Raw genomic sequence first — 23,659 nt, 5'->3', positions numbered from 1 at the left:
AAAGTAATCCTTTGACAAAATATTGTACAAAAACACAGTATAATTGAAGTTTTATATGGGCAGTGCCATCTGCAGACAGTTTCCACTCTGAGGTCCGAACCGCCACTGGTAGTTATGGCTCACGTATTTGGATTCTTGCAATATTACAAGCAATTTACTGTCCACAAATATATCAAACTGCTGACAGATTGATTGTCCAATCAAGATAATACTTTCATTCACATTCTTTTATGGTGGTAATTTAATAGATTGCATTAATATCCATGTAGCTACCTGATCTAAAGGCACAGTGCTATAGTCTACGTGAGGAGAAAGTGAGGTCCAGCAACACATTTCCAGCTATAGTCTACGTGAGCAAAACGGATGTCCTTTCCAATGGGAACATGTTCTCGATCAGTAACACTATTGCCCTAGGTCAGTTTAGGTTCCGAGGCAGTAGCCTTGCAAATTCATTTTGGAACTATGCTCAGCTTACTTGAAGGCAAATAGAAACTGCAAAGAAATGATGGTTGCTCATTTCTAATGACAACTTTGTAGCAGTCAGTGATGGATGCAGCACCCACACACAGCAAAGCCCATGCAGTTACCAGAATTATTGTAAAACATGGGACTGTTAAAGCATATCTTCTCTTCAGGGAAAGTCAGATCATGAATAACAGTTCAGAGTGGGATTAAAGATGTAATTTCTAGTTTGAGAAACTGCTTTGCCCTTTATCTCTTCAAATGTATTGGTTACCAGTTGGTGCTTTGTTTATATTTACAGGAAAATCCAGCAGAACAGAAAACTTTGATTCTGACCAAGGTAATTTTTCATAAGCAATGCCTGCCCGCCATGATGCAATGATCCCTATGGCTGTTTTTCCTTTTAGTATATAATTTAAAGCATTTAGCCTTTTTAGTTATCATTTTGTGGCTCTTATTTGCATAGATAGAAGTAAATTGATTTCACCAGAGCAAAAGCAAAATACTGAGAATGCTGTAATGGTTGCCTAGCTGCGTGGTGTCAACAGTTTCTCTTGTTATTTTTCATTTCAACAAAATCTTGTGAGGGTTCAATCTATTAATGTAATTTGAGTTTAGAAATCAGCTTTGATTCCTTAATAGCAGACTCTGATCTGATTTGGAAGGTTATGAATTGAAACAAAGTCCTACTGCATGATTTAAACATGTAATTTACCATGACCAGGTTTTCACCTGGTATTCTGACTCGCACTTACCCTTGAATTAACCCCTGATAGACTAACAGTCTTCTTCTGAGGTGTCAGTTACCATTCAAAATTTACTATTTTCTTGAACACAAAGTCTCTTCCAAACTTGTGTGAATCATTTCTCAAGTACTGACCTAATCAAAAGCCAACTTCTGCTATCTGTTTAAAAATAATGCTCTTTCCGGGGTCACGGTGTTTGTAGGAACGCTTTTGATAAGAATTAGCCTGAAATTAACCTTCATGCCTGGCCTCACATGTTTAGTCTGTTCTTTTATCATGAGCTGTTTCCCAAAGTCCACAAGTCTTCCTCAGCTCCAAACCAAAATTGATAAAATAATAAAAATAATGAAAAGTCAGTGCGAGTTCTAAGATATGCATATCATAAAATAAATTATTGTTGTTCTGTTAGATTTTATTCACTTTTGTCTGTGTTCAGGGTATTTTTGTTTCATCTACTGTTCCTCCTCACTCCTGTTTCTCTTGCCTTTCCTGCTCAATCGCAACATAGATACAAAATTAGCTAAGGGATAGAATAGAGAGAGAAATGGTTAATGGTTAACTCTACTCATTGGAATTTGGAAGAATGAGAGGTGATCTCATTGATACATATAGGATTCTTAAGAGGTTTGACAGAGTAAATGCCCAGAGGATGCTTCCCCTCATGGGAGAATCAAGGACCAAAGGGCGTAGTCTCAGAATTTAGGGGTGACAATTTAAATCTGAGGTAAGGAGGAATGTATTTGCTGAGAGTATTTGGAACTCCTTTCCACAGACACACATGGGGGAGAGTTCTATGCTTGAGGCTGATATAGATTATTGATCATTGGAGAGTCAAGGGTTATTGGGAAAGGACAGGAAAGTGGACAGAAGGAGTGTCGGATAAACTATGTTACTATTGAATGGTAGAGCAGGCTCGAAGAGCTAATGGCCTCCTCCTGTTCCTTTTTCTTATGATCTAATGAATATTTTTTGGGGTGAGAAGAAGATTTATAGTGGAGTTTCCCAGTGGTAAGTATTGGGACCCTTGCTTTTCCTTCAGTATATAACTCATCCAGATTTTGATATTGTCCCCAGAATACCAATGTTGGCAGATAGCACAAATCTTAGCTGAGTTGTGAACTGTGAGGCAGGCAGTGTAGAACTTCAAAAGGACATTGACAAATTGGTGGAGTGAGCAGATAGATGGTAGAGCTGAATGTGGAGAAATGTGAGGTGATATACTAGTGTACAAAGAGCATGGTGTCACAGTATAAAATAAAGTGTACTTTTTTAAATGGTTTGAGGAAGCAGAAAAATCTTTATGTCTATAGGTCATTGAAGGTGGCAGGACAGGTTGAGAGAGTTGTTAATAAAACATACATTATTATAGATTAGTATATAGTACTAGTACTAGATTTCATAAATAGGGGCATAGAAATCAAGATTAGGGAGGTTATGAGAAGCTTGTCTAAGTTGGATACTGGTTAGACTTCAGTTGAAGTATTGTTTATAGTTCTGGGCACCATTTAGGAAGGATGTGAATGAGTGGGAAAGAGTGCAGCAAAGCTTTATGAGAATGGTTCCGGGAATGAGACATTTCCAGTTCTGAGGAAAGACTGGAGACATTGGGACTCTCTCCTTTGGAGAGGAGAAGGCTAAGAGGAGATTTGATGAAAGTTTCCAAAACCAAAATAGGGAGAAATTGCTTCCACTGGAAAACAGTTTAAGAACCAGAGGAAATGGTCTTTGTGCATTGTAAAAGAAGCAATGCAAGGAGAGAAGCTTTTTCACACACTGAGTAGCTCAGGTCTACAATGCGTTGGAAGTAAGTGAGCTCAGAAACCTGATGGAGGCACGATGGATTGAATGGTCTCCTGTGCAGTAACAGCCAGAGGAAGTGGTGGAGGCTGGTGCAATTACAGCATTTAAAAGGCGTCTGGATGGGTATATGAATAGGAAGGGTTTAGGGTTTAGAAGTGCTGGCAAATGGACTAGATTAGGTTAGGATATCTGGTCAGCATGGATGAGTTGGACCGAAGAATCTGTTTACGTGCTGTACATCTCTATGACTGTACTCTGTGATTCAACCCCTAGTTCAATTTCATAATCTATTCTGTTTTCCCTCCTCATTGATTGTCCCTTCACCATTGATTTCAGATGACCCTGTAATATTTCTCTCCCTTAGAAGGAAGAACAAAGAACAGTACAGCACAGGAACAGGTCATTCAGCCCACCAAGCCTACACTGACCCATGATCCCTCTCTAATCTAAAAGCCCCTTTCCTGTACACACAGTATCCCTCTATTCCCTGCCTATTCATGAATCTGTCAAGATGCTTCTTAAGCATTTCTATTGTATTTTCCTCTACCTTCTCCTCTGGTATGTGCCTGCAATGCACTTTCACCATCTTTGTAAAGAAACTTGCCTCTCGCATCTCCTTTATACTCCCCCACTCTTTTACCTTAATTCTGTTTCACTAAGTAATTGACATTTCTATCCTGAGAAAAAGACTCCACATATCCATTCTATCCATGCCTCAATATTTTGAAAACTTCTATCAGATCCATCCCCTCAGCCTCCAGCATTCAAGTGAAAATAAACTGAGGTTATCCAATCTCTCCTCATAGCTAATACCCTCCAAACCAGGCAACATCCTGGTAAACCTTTTCTGTACCTTCTCCAAAGTCCCAACACTCTTCTGCTTGTATGATGACCAGAACTGTACGCAGTATTCCAAATGTGGCCCAACTAAGTTCTATATAGGTGCAAAATGACAGGTCAATTTTTATACTCTATGCCCCAACCGATGAAGGCCAGCATGCCAGACACCTTTTTGACCACCTTATCCACTGTGTTGCCACTTCCAGTGAACTGTGGACCTGAAAGCCTAGATCCCTTTGTATGATAATGCTTCAAAGGGTTCTGCCATTAACTGTGTACTTCACTCCTGCATTAACCTTCCAAAATACAATACCTTGCATTTGTCTAGATTAAATTCCATTTCAATTTCTCTGCCCGCTGTATCCTCTGGTAATCCCATTATCCACAGTTCTCCCAATCTTTGTGGAGTCTGCAAACTTACTAATCAGACCGCCTAAATTCTCATCCAAATAATTTATATATGTATTACAAACAATCATAGAACTCATCCCTGGTGACAGATCTTCAGTCAGAAAAGCAACCTTTTTACCACTACTCTCTTCTATGACCAAGCCAGTTCTGTATCCATCTTGCTAGTTAACCAAGGATCCCATGTGACTTCACTTTCTGTATCAGCCTGCCATGAGGGACCTTGTCAAAGACTTTGCTAAAGTCCCTGTAGACAACATCCAATGTCCTGTCCTCGACAATCATCTTTGACTCTTGCTCAAAAAAACTCAATCAGGTTATGCACCGTTTACCTCTCCTCTGTTTCCAATTGCTCCTTTCCCCACTCCCTATCACCCTCTCTCTTCCCCCCCTTTCCTATCTCTCCCCTATCTCCCCCATTCCCCATTCCCCTTCTCTCCTGCCCCACTTTGCCCTGCCCTGCCCCCTTCTTTTATTCAGCCTTCCTGAGGGTTAGGGTGAGATTGCTATAGCACCATCACATGGCTACTCTGAAACATCATAAAGTTGTTTTGCAATAAAGCATTGAAGCCAGTAGTTTTAATTAACAATCCTGTGGTAAGTCTAAAAACATACATATGTTTATGGTGCTATCTGCAAGCTGGTCTGGACTGAGGGCAGCAATTGTAAGTTTTACAATATTTTCCATATAGCCCGGTATGTTACCTTTCAATGCATTTTGAAGTAAAATTTTCTAGCTTAGTGTGATTTCTAGGAAAATTTGTGACAGTAACCATTCTGATAGAATTGTTCCATTTATCTTTTAACCAGTTCCTAGCGAACAGTTTGCTTATTAATAAAGAGCTTTAGCAGTTCTTCAGCATGGAATATTAATCATTTTGTAACAAGTTCCTTTGCAAATCCACTTAATTAGATTGTGTCAATCACGTTGTGCTTTTCTTTAAGCAAACTTGTGTCTGATTTACTTCCTGTGCTTTCACATGGAATTGGATCTTCAGTTTTGTTTCCCTAGTACATCAGACTGATTCAAGATCACAATTACAAACAATGTTTTAGCAATTTGCCTCTTATGTGCAAATGGATGCCATAAAAAAAAGTTTCAAATCATTCTGCCTTTTTAGGAAATAGTCATTTATGGCACAAGAGATCATTCATGCCTGAAATCTATACTGGGTCTTTGTAGAACAATCCAGTCAGACTTCAAGAGTTCTGAAAATTTAATTCCTTCAAGTGTCCATCCAATTTCTTTCAGAACTCATTGATTATTTCTGCTTCCACCACCCTTATGCACAGTATAAATGCTCTCTTTCTCACAGCTCCCTCCCTGCTGCATTTGTCACCTAAAACCCTATCACTGCATCATCCAGTCCTTGTACTTTTCCTTTTCTACCTTATTCAAACCTGTAATAAGCTTGCTCACTTTTATTAAATCTTCAATCTCCTTGCACCAAGTAGAGCAAAGCTATCTTCTCTGACCTAACTTTGTTGTTAAAATCAATTCCTCATTTCTGGAATAATTATGGTAATTCCCTCTTCCCTTGTACATTTCATTAGTCACCTCTCTTAAAGAGCCTATCAATGTCTTTTGCTCTGATTAGTATTTCTAAAATCTTACCCATGGTTGTCTTGTATAAGGAATGTAGTTATTGTCTATCCTGGGGCCTTTTATTGAATTATGCGTGTCACACCTTTCACACTCGGTCCTCTGGCATACCTTCCACACTTAGGGAAGAATAGAATATTATGTCAGCTTCTTCCACTATCGCACTCCCTCCCTCATTTGCCCACATCGAATTTATCTGCTGTAAGCATAGTCACCTTTTTTGCAGTGCATCGTGCCTGTTAACTTCAGCTAATCTGTAACTCTGCCATGGCTGCTTCCACTGATAATGTATCAACGTCCTCTTCCTTAGCAAACAGTGATGCAGATATTTCCTATTACTTTTTTCATTTGTTTGAAATGCTTGTCTTGATATGTTATTGAACTGTGACAACTGTGTTATGGCACTTATTTATGAAATATAATAATTGTTAAATCAGAATCAGAAGATAAACCAGATGCAGATGACCCCTTGGAGGCTGAATACTGGAAGGGACCAGCTCAAGATTTTGAAACTAAGACCAGGTGTGTTTTTGTATCCAAATTGTTATATATATTGAAAAGGTAGGAACTATTGCTAACATTGCATTCCAAATTCTGTTATCATCTATCTGCAAAATAAGGGTTATAAAACGCTCAGTGGCTGTAATAATTAAAATGTGAGCTCTGTAACAGTGCAGAATCATTACATCCTGAATTGCCCCTCACATGCAGATGAAATGATGTCATGTAAAAATAAACTATTAACCCCTGAGACTTACTGTCTGTCCCTTCAGGTGTATGGCCTCAGATTGTGTATGTTTCTCTTCACTCATAAAACTTAGTGAATCTGTGCTTTGAACAAAAGTAGATAATTCTAGTGCAATGCATAACATTGTGCCAAACGTAAGTGGCTGAATATTATTATTCTAGTGTAAAATTTCACTTGTCAGACCCTAAGATGTAGGAACAGAAGTAGGCCATTCAGCCAGAAAGTATTCTCTGCCATTCAGTGAGACCATGATTGATCTGATTAGCCTCCAATTCTACTTTTCTGACTTTTCCCTACATATATCCTTGATTCCCTTAATCTTTAGCATAAACGTTGTTTCTAATTGGAAACAATTTTCCTGAGTGCATTGGTAGATTTTTATCAATAATTGCCAACCATTTTAGTGCTGCCATGTTTTTATTGGAAGAAATATGTCAAAGGAATAACTTGCACTAAAGACATCAAAGCTATTATTTTAACTGAAATGTCACAGTAGGAAGAGCACCCATAAAACTGTGACACCAAAATGAGATTAAAGAGCAGAGAGTAGACATTTGGAGATGAGCCTGGTACAGAAAGGGAAATATCAAGGAATTCTGCCTCTGTGGTCTCTTCATAGGAGAGGTCCCTTAAGACAGGTTTAATTAATTATTATTTCTTCTGGTTTGTTCAGTGACTAATCCAAGAATGTCAATTTTGATGAATGGAGAAAAAAAAGTTGACTACTTTCTAGACTTCCTCCATTTATCCATAGAAATTAATCCATCATTCCCTAAGCAGGCTAATAAACTAAACTGAAAGAAAACTATTGCAGTTGGTGTGTATCCATCTTTATCAAAAATTGTTTATTGTTTCCAAACATCATTGGATCTTGGGAACCTGCTATGTTCTCGATTGCAAATATGTTGCCATATGCCAGTTGGGACAAATTTCCTACTTGGATTCAAAATCTCAGCTGTTTGTCTCTCCCCATCCAAATGGTCTGACTTAAGACCATTGAACACTGCTGCCTGTTGATCAAATACAGCCTCATCGCAATCCCAAACCGCTGATCAAACCAACCTGTCTGTTCATATAATGACAGCCTTGGTGTGTGAAACCACTTGCTCCTCAATTATGGATTGGATTCAAATGGCCAAGCCTCCTTTTGATTACACAGCAATGCTAGATGCCGATCCCTCCCTGCTAGCCCTATCAGTGTGGATATGTGAGTTTTACCTCTTCCTTCCCATATCCACTGGTAGCCCCAGGTCCTGGACTCCTTTTTGCTTTACAACTCGCCAGTTTCTTCCTTGTCTGTGTGAGTACACCAGTTTTGTTTTTAACAGTGTAACACAATTATGGCCCAGGACTCCAGATCCCACTTGAAATCTACAGCAAGCTTTACCAGTCTGAGATGATGCATTATATGTGCTTTCTCTCTGCCTGAGCTGTCACTACATCTAAGTCACATACCCTGACTCGTTTGCTCCCATTCCTCCTATCTATTGATCAGTTCAACTATGGTCTGCACCTGTTAGAGTCAGTATAAATCTGGTTGCAGATTTCACTGGGAGAAGTGAGAAATGTTTGTGTTTAAAGGAGCAAGCAATGGGTAGGACTGCAAATATATAGAGAGAAACAGTGAAAGATGGAAAGGACAGACAAGTAGGTGTACCAGAGAAAAGAAACAGTTGGAGACTGGGAGGTGACCAAAGGACAGAAACACTTCAGAAAGAGCAAGCAAGAGAGTTAGAGAAAGGCACTGTAGTGAAAGAGTGTAAGTAAGCGTAGAAAACACAGATCAAGGAAGAGTTGGAAAGAAGTAGTGTGGAGGTTATTGAAATCAGATATAGGAGGAGAGGGACTTGTTCATGAGAAATATCATAAAAGGTTCAGTTGTAATATGGAAACCTAAAGCATACCCTGTTCTTCATCTGCAGGGAGGACGAATTTGATGAGTATTTTGAAGACATGTTTCTGTGACCTGTGCTTGAAGGTTAATCACTGCATACAGTTTATTCCAGAAGAAGAAAAAATTGAACAAATTCAAATTTTATTTTTCACATGATTATCTCAGAGAGTATTAAGTTTGAAAATTAAGAATACAAAAACACCAGGTGAACATAACTACTTTGAATATTTCTTGCTGGATTTGGAAAAATTTGCATAGAAGAGTTTCCTGTCTGCTACAATAAAATATTGTAATCATTTTGGGAAATGTCCGATATTTTCAAGTTCTGAATAATGTACTTTGGAGTTTTTAAGTTTCAGTTGTCAGAATAATCCAATGAACAGAGAATATATTTTAATTTGGGATATCACAAAATTTAAAAAAATAACATTTGCTTACTGTTGTTCTAGTGTATGTTAGTAAGGGAATTATTTATCAGTGATTTGTCAGCATATTGTACTGAAGGTAATGTTAATATAGGTTCTTTAATCTTTTTAAATGAAGAACTAGATATATGCCTGAAACAATTTTGTACTTTGGAAATATTTTGAAATCTTAACAATGTCATTTATTCTGTTGTATATTTCTTGTAACTCAAACATGTACTGTAATTAGTTGAATGTTTCATAGTATGCAAGTAATGTATTTCTCATCTGTTGCGCACAATCTCATTGCCTAAAACTCTTTTCTGTCTGCACAAACATGCTTTGGCATCTTAGGTGAAATGGCTGATTAGCCAATGAGAGAATAACATATTGTGAAAGATTTTAACAGACTTCAAGCTGGTTACTATATGGTAATATAGTTCAAACCTACGTAAATTTGGAGCAGTTTGCTTCGGGGGAAGAAGACCATAGAGTGTAAATATCTCCTGAAGGGACAGAACAATCAAGGGACAGAATTAGATCTTTGAAAATGGAAGTAGAGATGCAAAAGGAAACTTGAAATTCTGAAGCTTAAATAAAGCAGCAAATATTTGAGATATTTGATTAATATCGCAACTAAAATACACTTACACCTTGTTATCAGCTGGTACACTCCCTGCGAATCTGCATACCTGCAAGGTCAGCCCCAGACCCCCTTTTCTCCCATTGACTTGTCTGGTTTGATTGTGTGGTCCTTCGTGGTACATTGGAGATGTATCCGAGTTTTATGTTAAGTGTGTGTGAAGTCTGTGCCCCTATTCCCTAAGGTTAACAAGACTTGTGGTCTTGCACACAGCATGAATACCTGATTAACAATGGAATATTGCTACTATAATAAAACTATAAATTAGAATGATGTCAACCAGGTATTTATTTGTGTGAGACATTTTATTTCCAGTGGAAAGCTCTGGATTCATGAACACAAAAGGGATTGAATAAAACTCTTTCAAATTCTGGAAAGGGAAGGAATGGGGAATCAACAACAAGGAGGCATAAATTCTTCAGGGTAGAATAAGCTTCTCCAATAGGTGATCTGTGAACAAAATGTGGCCCGCTGCAGGGTCCTGTCTGATCTTCCAATTCATTGTATAAAATATGGTTAAGTGAGAGTGGAGAATTTTGCAAGGATCTGCACCTCCACTGAGGATATTTCTCTTTCCCCATTTGCTGTCAATGGGCTCAATAGTGACTGATAATGGGTGTGCTAAGGCAGGGAGTCAGAATAAGGGGCTGCTGTCTAGCAAGAGCATGAGAAGTGTCCTGCCACAATGGGAACGAGAATGAGAGTTGGACCATCAAGGGAGAATGAAGATCAGGCTGCTATCCGAGTGTGGACGGTTGTGACAGGGTGGTCATGAGAAGCATTGGTTGCACAAGCAGCACTTCTTGGGATAGCTGCAGTGCTAAACAGGGCGGGTGTACCTTCTTAGAGTCATAGAGATTACAAGCAGAAGTAGACCAAAGCAGTCCATCAAGCCTGCTTCACCAATCAACATGATCATGGCTGATGCTCTATCTCAACACCATACTGCTGCTTTTGCTCCATATCTATGATGCCTTTAGCCTCTAAAAATCTGTTTCTAAGTATATTCAGTGACTTGATCCCATATCCTTCAATGGTAGAGAATTCCAAAGCTTCACCACCCTCTGAGTGAAGAAAACTTTCTTCATCTCATCCTGAAATGGCTTATTGTGTATCCTATTATTCCTTTTCCTGGATCCAAGACAAGTCTGGAATGCATCCAGCCTGTCCAACCAAGTAGAATTTTGTATAGTTCAATGAGATGCCCTCTGTTCTGATCTCCAGGTGATCCAATCTCTCCAATCTCAGGAATCTCTCTATTGCACTGATTTCATCTTTGAATAAGAACATAGTTCACCTCCTCTTCCATTTGTTTTTTGTCCTTCATCTAAATAAATACCTCTGGATGTTCTTGGCCACCCTGCTGCCATGGTCTCTGTAATCACAATTATATTGTACCTGTTTACAATTACTTGTGCTGTCAATTCATCCTTACTGTGAATGTTCCATGCATTCAGATAAAGCACTTGTCTTTTTTAACGTTTTTATATGTGTTTTGTACTGAAGCCCAGTTTGCTGCTAGCTTCTGTTTCCTGTATCTTCCACTTTTGTTTTCTACTTTGCCACCTTTCATTTCTATCTTTGTTTCCCTTATTCGTGTTTCCCTGCTCAGGTTCCTATTCCCCAGCCACTGTAATTTAAATCCTCCCAAACAGTACTAGCAAATGCCAATGTGAAGATATTTGACCTGATCCTGCTGTGTTACAACCCATCCAGCATACATAGATCCCATTCTCCTTAGGAATAGTCTTAATGTCTCAGGAATCTAAATCTTTCCTTCCTACACCATCACAGCCATTGGGAATGGTTCTTAAGTGATATTAATCAGCAAAACTCCCGGGCCTGAGAAAGTGAGTGTGTGAATGGATTGGTGAATGAATGAGTAGCAATAGCATTGGTCATGATTCGGAGATGCCGGTGTTGGACTGGGGTGTACAAAGTTAAAAATCACACAACACCAGGTTATAGTCCAACAGGTTTAATTGGAAGCACACTAGCTTTCGGAGCGACGCTCCTTCATCAGGTGGTTGTGACCCACAGATTGAGAAGCCCTAGTGTATATCTACTATGAAGGAGCCTTCCAACTTTAGCTGTCTCTTTCTCCCCCCTCACATTAATGCATTTTGCTCCTCTGAACTAAAATCCTTTCTCACAACTGATCTCCTCCTTGATAGCTACTTCACTTCCTTGTTTCTTACCTTTCAATCTTTCCAAACAATGAAATAGTTTTGAAGTTTTAAGGTCTCAGCAGTGATCACTTTGAACCATATCTCAACAATGGCGAGATACTCCTTTATTTCCATTAATGTTATCAATTCTTCCATCTTGTTACAAATTTTACAAGCATTCAGATAAAGAGTCTTTAATTCAGTCCTTTTACAATTTTTCTCTTCAGACCTTATTTGCTGGTGCAGTCTTATATTTTATGCTTTGTCCCTTCTCTTTGACTTTCCAAATCTACCTGTGTGTGAAATTTGAACCTTCTCCTTGCTATCTAATTTATACCCTGTCTACAGCCCTGATTATATGATTTGCTAATGCATTTGTCCCAACACGATTATGGTTAAAGAGATCTATAGACCCTTCAGCCCATTGTCTCTCTGCTGGTCAAAAGCAACCACCTAATTATTCAAATCTCGTTTTCTAGCACCTAACACATTGCCTTGTATTCATTGGCATTGCAAGTGTACATCTAAATACTACTTAAATGTTATGAGGGTTTCTGCTTCTACCACCCTCACAGGGAGTGAGTTAAGAATTCCTTCCATCATCCTATGGGTGAGAAAAAGTTTTCCTCACAACTTCTGTGCCTCTGGTCATTGATCCCTGCATCAAGTGGAAACATTTCTTCCTGTCTACCCTGTCTATGCCCCTCATAATTTTGTATATCTCAATCTTGTTCCCTCTCAATCTCCTCTACTGTAAGGAAAACAATTGCAATCTACTCAATCTCTCTCCAGCCCAGGCAAGGTCCTGGTATTAGCATCTCTGTCCACTCTCCAGTGCTATCACATCACTCCTGTGATGTGGATTCTAGAACTGCACACAATATCTGGAGTACAACTGATGTTTTGCACATCCAGCGTAACCTCCCTGCTTTTAATTCTATGCCTTGAGTAATAGAGGCAAGGATACCATAAGCCTTAACTACATTATCCACTTGTCCTGCTACCTTAATGGACCAGTGCATATGCACTCCAAGGTCCCCCTTATCCTCGGTGCTCATGTATTCCTTGCCTTGTTTGTCCTGTCCAAGTGCATCACCTCACATTTTTCTGAACTCAATTCCAGCATCATCTCTCATTTATCTGAATTCAACTCCATCATCATCTCTCACTTATCTGAATTTAGTTCAATGTGAACCCATCTGAATGGGACAGATCCCTCTTTCCCCAGCACTAATGCCAGTATTCCATGAATCAAAACCAAGTCTCACACCAATCTTTGAACCACGCATTCATCGCCCTTTTTAATTACCCAATGCCAATTTGCTTGTAATCCAGAGATGATTACTTTTGTGGTTCTGCCTTTTTAAATTTCTTATTTAAATCTTGTTCTATATTTGATTGTCAGTATGTTGTCTTCTGTAACTTTTCATTGTCAAGTGAATAGTTAATTACAGCATGTAATTTTGATTGTAATTTATGTGTACTCTAAATATTTAATCGGCTTTTTGTACCACAAGTTCTGTGAAAATGCATGTGGATTAACACTCAGCTATAAGAGTTCTGATCTACTTAGTCCGGAAAGGTAAAACTAATTCACTTGGTCCTCCTTCATATGTAATCCTGTTAAAGAAGATTCAGCATAAAAGCACATCATGCTGTTGAACAATACGACGTCTGTTTCCGTAGTTAGAACAATTCTCTGGAATTCCTTAGCATATGGCCTAGTGTTCAACAATATGGATAGAACAGCATTGCCACTAGACATGTTTTCAAAAAATTACTTGAAGTTTATTCCTCTGTTTGTCAATGTGAAGAATGACCACTTTGATGAGCTGGTTTCCATAACAGCATTTTCCTCATAAACCTATCTAGAAGATTGACATTAGGAGGGGCACATTTATTACTTAAACCCACTACTATCTGCAATTAAGTTATTCAGTAAATAAAATATATTCCTGAAGGACAAATTATTTTCTCTCCATTTTCATCAAAATACATTGGCTCATTCAACAGGCTTTATCTCTAATCTGTGAAAATCCTTAAACTATGAACACTTGCCTTTGACAAAGAATTATCCCAGGCATATTTCCTTTTGCACTTTTGTCCACATATTATTTGATGAGCATGTTCTCAAGCACAGTTGTTTGTTTTTTAAAATATTGCATGTTTTAGACCATGATCATGAGTTTAAGAAAGAAAATTAATCATAATTTTCTAACTAAATTCAAATACTGCTTCAGTGAGTATCAAACACAGTTATAATGTAATAGTTATGAGTATTGGCATTGCCAAGAATGACAGAAGCAATGGTTACAGATTTGATGCTTTTTGCTGTTCAAATGCTTATGGCTATCTCTGAAGAATGTGCTGTGTCCTTTATGATGATGATGTCTGGGGGGTTTTCTGTCCATCCTTCCAATAACTTTGGTCAGGTTGAGTAATTATCTCTGATAGCAGTAAATGTGTACTTCAGTTTGTTATGACTTAACTGGGAAGAGTGTGTCCACAAGGCACACACAATTTATAAAATCCCAAACAGCCAGAAAGATGACCAATTTGCCATTCTGACTGCAATTCAAGCCAAAAACAATTCACACCGGCTTCTCATCACTAACGGAACGTAACTCTATTTATTGTTTCATGCAACTTCGACAAAAATCAGAGAGAAGAAAGGATTTTTAAACTACTGATATTCAACTTAAACTATATCTCTTCAAAAACTCCAAATCTGCTCTCACTTAGTCATGATTAAGACAGACAAAAGGCTTCACACACACACACACCAGGAATGGGAAAAGAATAGAATGGTATACAAAATTCCAATGATCACGTCCAGTTTTCAGCAATAGGTTAAATTGTTTTCAATTTTTTTTGGTTTTTTTTAGCATTGGTAACATGCTGTTATAAATAGGTTGATGGTTCTTTGATTTCAGTTTATAACTTCCCCAAAAAGTAAAATGTGATCTTTTGCATACCTCCACCATATCAAGGTGAGACGAATTTCAATGCAATTCATCACGAGCTAAATATAATACATATACAAAAAATGTTAGAAAGGTTTATTCTTTTGCCACCACTCATTCCTTACATAAGGTTTAAACAATATATTGTAATTTACTTCCCAATTCTTAATTACTTCAGCATAACCATATTCTTGATACTCTGTCGGCTATTACATTTTATTTTCCATCAATGTGAACAATTTTAGTGTTGAATGATTGAATCAATAAGCTCCATTGTATTTCAAATCTTAAATTTCTCCACAAAAGATAGCACATTGTGGTCAGTATGTGTTAGTATTTCTTTGCAATCATGACAGACATAGACTTCAAACTGTTGAAGAGTCAATAGTAATTCTGAAGTTGCATAGTCCACAGTGAAGTATTTTTTATGTTATTGATTTCATTTCTTAGATAAATACTTCAACAAAACAATCTGTTATCGAGATGGAATATACAAGTCTGCTATTGTCAGTTTGAAATGAGCAAGCCTGTTTTCACTAGATGAAAGCTCATCCTTGAACATGAACAAAGCAGTCATTTTTTTTCTAACCTTGCTTTAATAAGGCATAGATTTCATGCACAATTTAGAAAAGTGAAAAGTCTTCTCAAATGCCCTTGAAGATAACTAACCCCAGCTGTTTCCATGAGGTTAGAGACTAAATCTAAGTAATTTTTAAAGCTTGGTTAATTTCCCAATCCATTCCAAGCAATGTGCTTATACCAACCCAAGTATGTTTCTCAATGAGTTTGCCACATTCTATTCCACTATATTGTCCACACTTTTAAATGTAAAATAACTGAGCAGTAGTCCTAAAGAGTGTCATAAAATCAAAGACATGAAATCAATGTTATTTTAGTCTGACATATCTATAATCCATTATCATTATGTGCAGGTTAGATGAATTGACCATGCTAAATTGCCCGTAGTGTTAGGTGAAGGGATAAATGTAGGGGAATGGGTCTGGGTGGGTTGCTCTTGTTGGGCCAAAGGGCCTGTTTCCACACTGTAAGTAATCTAATCTAATCATTGTTAGACTTTCCCAATTCTGATTTGTAAATATGAGCCTTGATTTGATATTCCCATTAAAATTAAGGCAAGACTTCTCCTTATCCCAAGTCTCCAGGAGGCTGTAAAGAGTTCTGTAATCTAAGGTCAATGCACACGTTCCCCACCGCTAACTTCCCAGAGTGAGTTAAATTTATGCCAGTCACAAAATATGGTGAGAAGTATTTTGAAGTAAGTTGCCCACATTTAATCACATCCAAATTTCAACCTTTGTAATTCTGGATGACTTGGAAATATTAATGTGGACAAAAAGGTCCCTCCACCTTTACGTTAATAAAGCACCTTTAACAGAGAAAAATATCTGAGATTTAAGAAAAACATGGTCCTAGTTGGAAAGGGGTGCTTAAGCACTTGGTCATAGTTGACTAAGGAGGCTCTTGAAGTGAAAGACATAGAGAGATTGAGGAATGGAATGGAATGCAAGGGAATAACTAAGAAATACAATCATCAGTCTACTGAATTCACTGCTCACAATGAGGTCTCGTCTACATTAGGGAAATGAAACATAGACTGGGTGACAGCTTCACAGAACACCTACATTCAGTTGGCAAAAATGATCCTAAGCTTCCAGTTGTCTACCACTTCAACCCACCACCCTGTTCCCTGGCCGATATCTTTGTCTCCAGCTTGCTGTAGTACTCCAGTGAAGCTCAGCATAAGCTGGAAGAACAATACATCATTTTCCATTTGTGGACCCAGCAGCCTTCTGGACTCAATATTGAGTTCGATAACTTTAGGGCTTGAATTCTCCTGTGTCCTAGCCCCCACCCCAACACACCTGGCCTTGTTATCACATATTATATACAACCCATTGTTAGCCACTAACAGCAATTCACCCTCCTAGCCAGGTTGTCTATCTTGGTAGATACGCAATTATGTTGAGTTACTCTCACCTGACCAAACACATTAGAACATTATCAGCTTTTTTTTTCTTTCCACCCTGCACTATCACCTTGGGAAATTTCTGAGGATCCATTCTTAGTTCCATCCCTCCACATCTGCACCATGATGAAAATATTTGTCAAGATAAGGCTGTCACTAATATATAGTGATGTTTACCCAGGAGAAGGATATGGAGGATAGTGAGATTACTGTGGAGCATGCTAAAATGCTAGGGCATTTTGAAATCAAGAAAGAAGTGGTGTTGGGTCTCTTGAATAACATTAAGGTGGATAAGGCTCCAATGGTATCTACCCCAGGTTACTGAGAGAGGCAAGAGAGGAGATTTCTGAGAGCTTGACCGAGATCTTTGTATCCTCACTTACCACTGGACAGTTCCTGGGGGACTGGCAAGTATGTAATGTTGTTCCTCTGTTCAAGAAGGGAAACAGGGATAATCCAAGTGGTCCGGAAGCTTTTGGAGAGAATTCTCAAGGATAGGGTTTACGCACTTTTGGAAAAGCCTAATTAGGAACAGTCAGCATGGCTTTGTGTGGGCAGGTCATGTCTTACTAACTTGTTTGAATTTTTCGAGGTGATAAAGATGATTGTTGAGTGTAGAGCAGTGGATATTGTCTACATGGATTCTAGTAAGGCTTTCGACAAGGTCCTTCATGGTAGGTTCATCCAGAAGATTAAGATGTATAGGATCCTAGGTGACTTGGCCATTTGGATTCAGAATTGGCTTGCCTGTATAAGGTAGAGAGTAGTCGTGAAAGGGTGTTTTTTCTGGCTGGAGGTCTGTGATTAGTAGTGTTCTGCAGGGATCTGTACTGGGACCTCTGTTTGCGATATATAAAATGACATGGATGAAAATGTAGATGGGTGGGTTATTAGGTTTGCAGACAATACAAAGATAGATGGAATTGTGGATAGTGTAGAAGGTTGTCAAAGGATACAGTGAGATATGCATCAGTTGCAGTTATTGGCAGAGAAATGGCAGATGGAATTTAATCTGGATAAGTGTGAAGTGCTGCACTTTGGGAGATCAAATGTTAAGAAAAAGCTTCGCAAATGGCAGCGCCCTGAACAGCATTGATTTACACAGCTTGGGGTTCAAGTCCATAGCTTCTTGAAAGTGGTCACACAAGTAGATAGGGTGGTAAAGAATGTGTATAGCATGCTTGCCTTAATTGTTCGGGGAACTGAGTACAAGAGTTAGGATGTCACATTGCAGCTTTATAAGAGTTTGGTTAGGCCACCGGGTGTACTGAGTTTAATTCTGGTCACCACATTACAGGAAGGATATGGAAGTCTTGGAGAGGGTGCAGAGAGGTTTACCAGTGTGCTCCTTGGATTAGAGGGTATGAGCTATAAGGAGAGGCTAGAAAAACTCAGGTTGTTTTCTCTTGAACAGTGGAGGATGAGGGGAGACCTGATAAAATTATGAGCTACATAGATAGGGTTGACGGTCAGAATCATTTCCCAAGAGTTTAAATGTCTAAAACTAGGGGGCATACATTTAAGATGAGAGGGGGTAAGTTCAAAGGAGATGGGAGGGGCAAGTTTTTTTAACAGAGTATAGTAGAAGCCTGGAATGCACAGCCATAGGTGGTGCTGGAGGTATTTATGACAGGGGCATTTAAGGCACTTTAGATAGTCAGAGAGATGTACAACATGGAAACAGACCCTTTATCTCCAACTCGTTCATGCCAACTAGATATCCCAACCTAATCCCAGCACTTGGCCCATCTAAACCCTTCCTATCCATATACCCATCCAGATGCCTTTTAAATGTTGTAATTGTACCAGCCTCCACCACTTCCTCTGGCAGCCCATTCCATACACATACCACCCTCTGCATGAAAAATTGCCTCTTTGGTCCCTTTTAAGTTTTTCACCTGTCACCCTAAATCTATGCCCTCTAGTTCTGGACTCGCCCACCCCACGGAAAAGGCCTTGGCTATTTACCCTATCCATGCCCCTTGTGATTTTACAAACCTCTATAAGGTCACCCCTCAGCCTCTGACACTCCAGGAAAACAGTCCCAGCCTATTCAGCATCTCTCTGTAGCTCAAACCCTCCAACCATGGCAATACCCTTGTAAATCTTTTCTAAACCCTTTCAGGTTTCACAATATCCTTCTGATAGGAAGGAGACTGGATTTACACCAATGTCCTGTACAGCCACAATGTGACCTCATTCTCACTATCCTCCATATCCTTCTCCAGGGTAAACATCACTATATATTAGTGACAGCCTTATCTTGACAAATATTATCATCATGGTGCAGATGTGGAGGGAGGGAGCTAAGAATGGATCCTTAGGAATTTCCCAAGGTGATAGTGCAAGGTGGAAAGAAAAATAAATTAGCTAATAATGTTCTAATGTGTTTGGTCAGGTGAGAGTAACTCGACGCAATTACATATCTACCAAGATAGACAACACGCAGTGATGAACTTCTCATGCTGGCTTCAGGAGAAAGTGCCTGGAAAGATGGGATCTTCATTGCTGGGAGAGGGCTGCAGTCTGGCCAGCCAACCCAGGAAGAAGGTCGGAGGGAGCCATAGAAGCTGTAGGATAGCAAGCTCAGCTGTTTGAAAGGCCCCATGCTATTTAACCTTGTCTCAATTGGTTTGAAAAATATAAGGAGGAGAAAGCACCTCTGGGCCACCCGGACGAACCAACCCAACCAACCAGTAGCACAGCATTTCAACTCCCCCTCCCACTCCACCGAGGATATGCAGGTCATTGGACTCATCCACCGCCAAACCACAACAACCCGACGGTCGGAGGAGGAGCGTCTTATCTTCCGACTGGGAACCCTCCAACCGCAGGGGATGAACTTGGACTTCACCAGTTTTTTCATCCCCCCTCCCCCCACCTTGTCTCAGCCGGATCCCTCCAGCCCGGCACCGCCTTCCTGACCTGCAGTCTTCTTCTTGACCTCTCCGCCTCCATCCTACTCCGACCTATCACCCTCACCTTGACCTCTTTCCACCTATCACATTTCCAACGCCCCTCCTCCAAGTCCCTCCTCCCTACCTTTTATCTTCTCCTGCTGAACACTCTCTGCTCATTCCTGAAGAAGGGCCTGTGGTACCCTGTAGTAAAAGAACTCCTGTTCTTTTCGAATCTCCTGTTCCCTGGATGCTGCCTGACCTGCTGTGCTGTTCCAGCAATAAAGTTTCAACTTTGAAAAATATAAGGCCTTCTAACCCCTCATCCACTTCATACATTCCTCATTCATGCCACATACTGCCCCCTAATCCCAATCATTAGGCATTCTTAGCTGAAAGCTAAGAAATCTACAAGTTTGTTGAAATACTTGAGTCACAATGTAATATTAGCTGCACTGCAGATGTCGATCTCTGATCTCCTCGGTCAGTTTATTTACCTGAGGCTAGGAGCTTACAAGTGTCTTATAGTTTCTGCTCTTAGCATTTTAAAACATCCTCTACCCTGTAGTAAAAGAACTTCTTTAAAAGTACTAGAAAGTATTGAGTAACATTTTACAGGTTTTGTATTGCACATCCATGCATTAGTTCTTACAGTGAGTCGATGAATATGGAAGAGCTATTAGCTTGATAAGAAGGGCCTTGGAGGGAGGGGGATGCAGGGACACAGCCTAGCATGTGGATGATCTTTTGAATTCACCTTTTAAGAAGTTCCCTCAAACAGCCTGGGGTTCACAACACACAGATACTAGGAACCAAAACCCCTTTAAAAAGCTCAACTCGCCTGATTCCATGAAAATTGCAGAGCAGTAAGAACATATCTATCCTCACAATGGCACCAGCCAGGTCACAAGTGCTAAGTGCAGGCCTATGGCCCAAACCAGCCTACACCCTTAAAATACCCTGGTGTAAATCAGGAAACCCTGGGACTGCAATCAGGAATCCTGGATTGAGAAAACACCCACCGTTTGTAATACCTCATATGCCATTCCAACAAAAACCTTTGGCCAAAGTGGCCATGTGTGAAAAGGCAATGATCTGTGGCGTGTTTTGGAGAAATTCAACCACCCCAATACATGTATCAGCATGTGACCCTCTCAGTTCAAGGGCGGCAAGAGATGAGCAATAAATGCTGACCAGCCACTGACACCCAAGTCCCATGAGAGAATGAAAAATTATAATCTGCACAACACGCAAGTTAGGTCCCAGAGATGAAAATTTAATAAATGTCTTCAACACGAGCAGTTTGTGCACAATACAGTTTTTGTAAGTAGAATGCAAATGCTGTGTAATAATTAATATTGGCAACTATTTTATATACACTCACAACTTAGGGCTGCACTTATATTCTTTTAAATCAGCTGATGCAAATGTGCCGATATAGTCACTAAAAATTGGCAATGCATCTTCAGCTCATATATAATCAGCTGCCCTTTTCCATTGTTTACTGTAAGTAAACGCACATTATTTGTTCAACAGGTCAGCTTTTGAACATGTGCACAATAAAGGTAATTTTTGAAAGCTGAAAAGAGAAGAGAAATGCATCTATTCGCTTAGTAAAATATGTAGAGTCGCTTTGTACATGGAATTTGGAAATCGTAGATGTTGATGGCACATGCCTACCAATGCTAGAAAACTGGCATAATTAGAGATAAAAATGCTGGCAAACATCTCCAGGTTAGATTTCAGAGACAATACCCGATATTTTTATGGTGATTTTTCTGAAATGCAAAGTATTATTATATTTATGTTCAGAAAATACTGACAAACAAATAGTAGAGTTCAAAATATTTTCTTTGTGATTTTTAAGCTTTGTTGTGGATTGTTGTTCTTTTACCCAACACCAGTTTTATTTAGGAACACGACTAAATTTCCTTCCCTTAAGCTTATTCCACCATTCAGTCAGATATCCCCCATTTACCACCCTTCGATCTATTTTCCTTAACATTGTTAGCTAACAAAAATCTCAGTTGTGAAAATTTTCATTCCAGCAGCATCAGCAGGCTTTTTGTAGAGAATGTTTCAGGTTTTCACTTCCCTTTGTTTGAAGTGTTTCCTGATTTCACTTTTAGATGGCTTAGCTCTGATATGGTGCTGTGTTCTGGATTCCATCACCAGGTTAATGCAACATGTCCTCATAATTTCACCCTTTAAGCTTAGATGGTATTGTGCTGTTCTTGCACTGTACCCACTCCAGGCCTAAGATGTGGTGCCCAAAATTGAACAGTACTCCAGACTAGGTCTGACTAAAGTTCTGTACAAGTAAACCAAAGTTTCATTCCCCTTGTTTTCCAACTTCACTTAGAAAAAGTCAAACATTTCATTAAAATTTAGTACATAGGTACAACATGTCTAATGATTTCTACTCATTGAGCCAAGTTTGTTCCTCTACAGTATTGGACCATGAAGAAAAATGTTCAATTTGCTTTTCCTGGATGCTATTCTCAGTCTTCCCCAGCCTTAATTCCATCTGATGTTGTTTTATTAGTAAAGTTTGTTTTGGCCCCTTCATTCTGTTCTGCTGCCATCTCTCAAATTAGCATATCAGCAAACATGAAAATGCAAGATCACCATGGAATACTACTTACCTCCCGAGCAGGATCCATTCCCTTCCCTCTAATCTCTGCCTTCCGTCTCCAGTTCACCAATTCAGGGCAAAATTACCTCCAATTGCCAAGTATTATTTTTGCAAATGGCCTTCATACGGAACTTTATCAAACCTGCACAGACAATACCAAAAGACTCTTCTCCTAACTATTACGTTACAGATCTCTAAAAACTGGATCTAATCAGATGTAATTTACCCTTCACCCATTCAATCAGTCCAACTCAGATCAGCCCATTCTCGCCCTTTTTCAGTTGATTATAGTTTCCAGTACCCATGCTAAATTAACAATAACCCAGCAGGTTTGTAATTTCCCTCAACTTTTTAATTAATAAAATGACATTTGTATTTCTCCAGTCCAAAAGCAAAATTCTCAAATCTGGAGAGTTGTGGAAATTTATGACGAATGCATTTGGAATATCTTCATCCATTTCTTTTCGTACCCTGGATAAAGGCCGTCAGGACTCGAAGGTTTGTCTCTCAAGTCTCATTTGTTTCTCTATTACCATTTCTAAAAATGTATATTAAATGCAATAAGTTGCGTTTTATTTATTCTTAGGTGCTATTGTGCATTTTGTCATGAAGATGCAGCATTCTTTGGTCAAGCATGGAACACCAAGCCAAGGTGCAGAACAAACGGTTTCACTTCAACTCTAATTTTAATCTGCTTCAAGGTGACACTTCCAATTTAACAATCCTTAACAGTCAGTTTTTCATTTAATTTAATATGCGTTTTTTCTTAATTAAAGAATAAATTTTGAAATTCATTACATTGATTTTATAATGCAACTGGTGGAGTATTGGATTATCTACAGACTATTTTTGAGCTTCTTAAAGGGATGACAGCGTATTAGTAATGTTACTAGTAATCTGAAGGCCCTGACTAATGCAATGGGGCATGAGTTCAAATCCTAGTATTGTGGCTGGGCAGGGGGTGTGGATTTAAATGTACTTAATTAATCGTTCAATCAAAAATGCAATGGTGGTTTCATTTATAATGATCATGAAGATACTGGTTTTTATAAAAACCCAATTCACTCATGTCTTTCAGGAGACAAAATGTGCTCTCCATACCTAGCCTGGACCACATGATTCCAGCTGTACAAAGATGTGGGTAACTCTTAACTGCCCTCCAAAATGGCATAGTAAGCCATTGGAGTGTATCAAACTGCAGTGAGAAGTAAACACTCTGGCAGTAACTACATTACACTTACTGCAGATAATCATGAGGTGATTCTCCATCATAGAGTCACACAGATGTACAATTCAGAAAAAGACTCTTCAGTCCAACTCGTCCATGCCAACCAGATATCCTAACCTAATCTAATCCCATTTTCCAGCACTTGGTCCATATCTCTCTAAAGCCTTCCTATTCATATAACATCCAGATGTCTTTTAAATGTTGTAATTGTACCAGCTTCCACCATTTCCTCT

The 23,659-nt window shown here is 39.1% G+C and overlaps 1 protein-coding gene across 1 annotated transcript in view; it reads left to right on the top strand.

The window, feature by feature from the left end:
* fra10ac1 (FRA10A associated CGG repeat 1) overlaps positions 1 to 9,834 on the top strand; it is a 36,843-nt gene extending 27,009 nt beyond the window's left edge. The window contains exons 12-14 of the mRNA XM_043712466.2: positions 764 to 802; positions 6,297 to 6,381; positions 8,530 to 9,834. Of these exons, the coding sequence (XP_043568401.1) occupies positions 764 to 802; positions 6,297 to 6,381; positions 8,530 to 8,572 (167 nt within the window). The 3' untranslated portion in view covers positions 8,573 to 9,834. The remainder of the gene's footprint in view (positions 1 to 763; positions 803 to 6,296; positions 6,382 to 8,529) is intronic.
* The last annotated feature ends 13,825 nt before the right edge of the window (positions 9,835 to 23,659 follow it).

Source organism: Chiloscyllium plagiosum, unplaced genomic scaffold, assembly GCF_037043375.1.
Source record: "Chiloscyllium plagiosum isolate Xiang-an unplaced genomic scaffold, Cpla_swu_hap1 HiC_scaffold_22, whole genome shotgun sequence".
Lineage (NCBI taxonomy): Eukaryota > Metazoa > Chordata > Chondrichthyes > Orectolobiformes > Hemiscylliidae > Chiloscyllium > Chiloscyllium plagiosum.
This window is presented reverse-complemented; position numbering and strand designations above follow the sequence as displayed.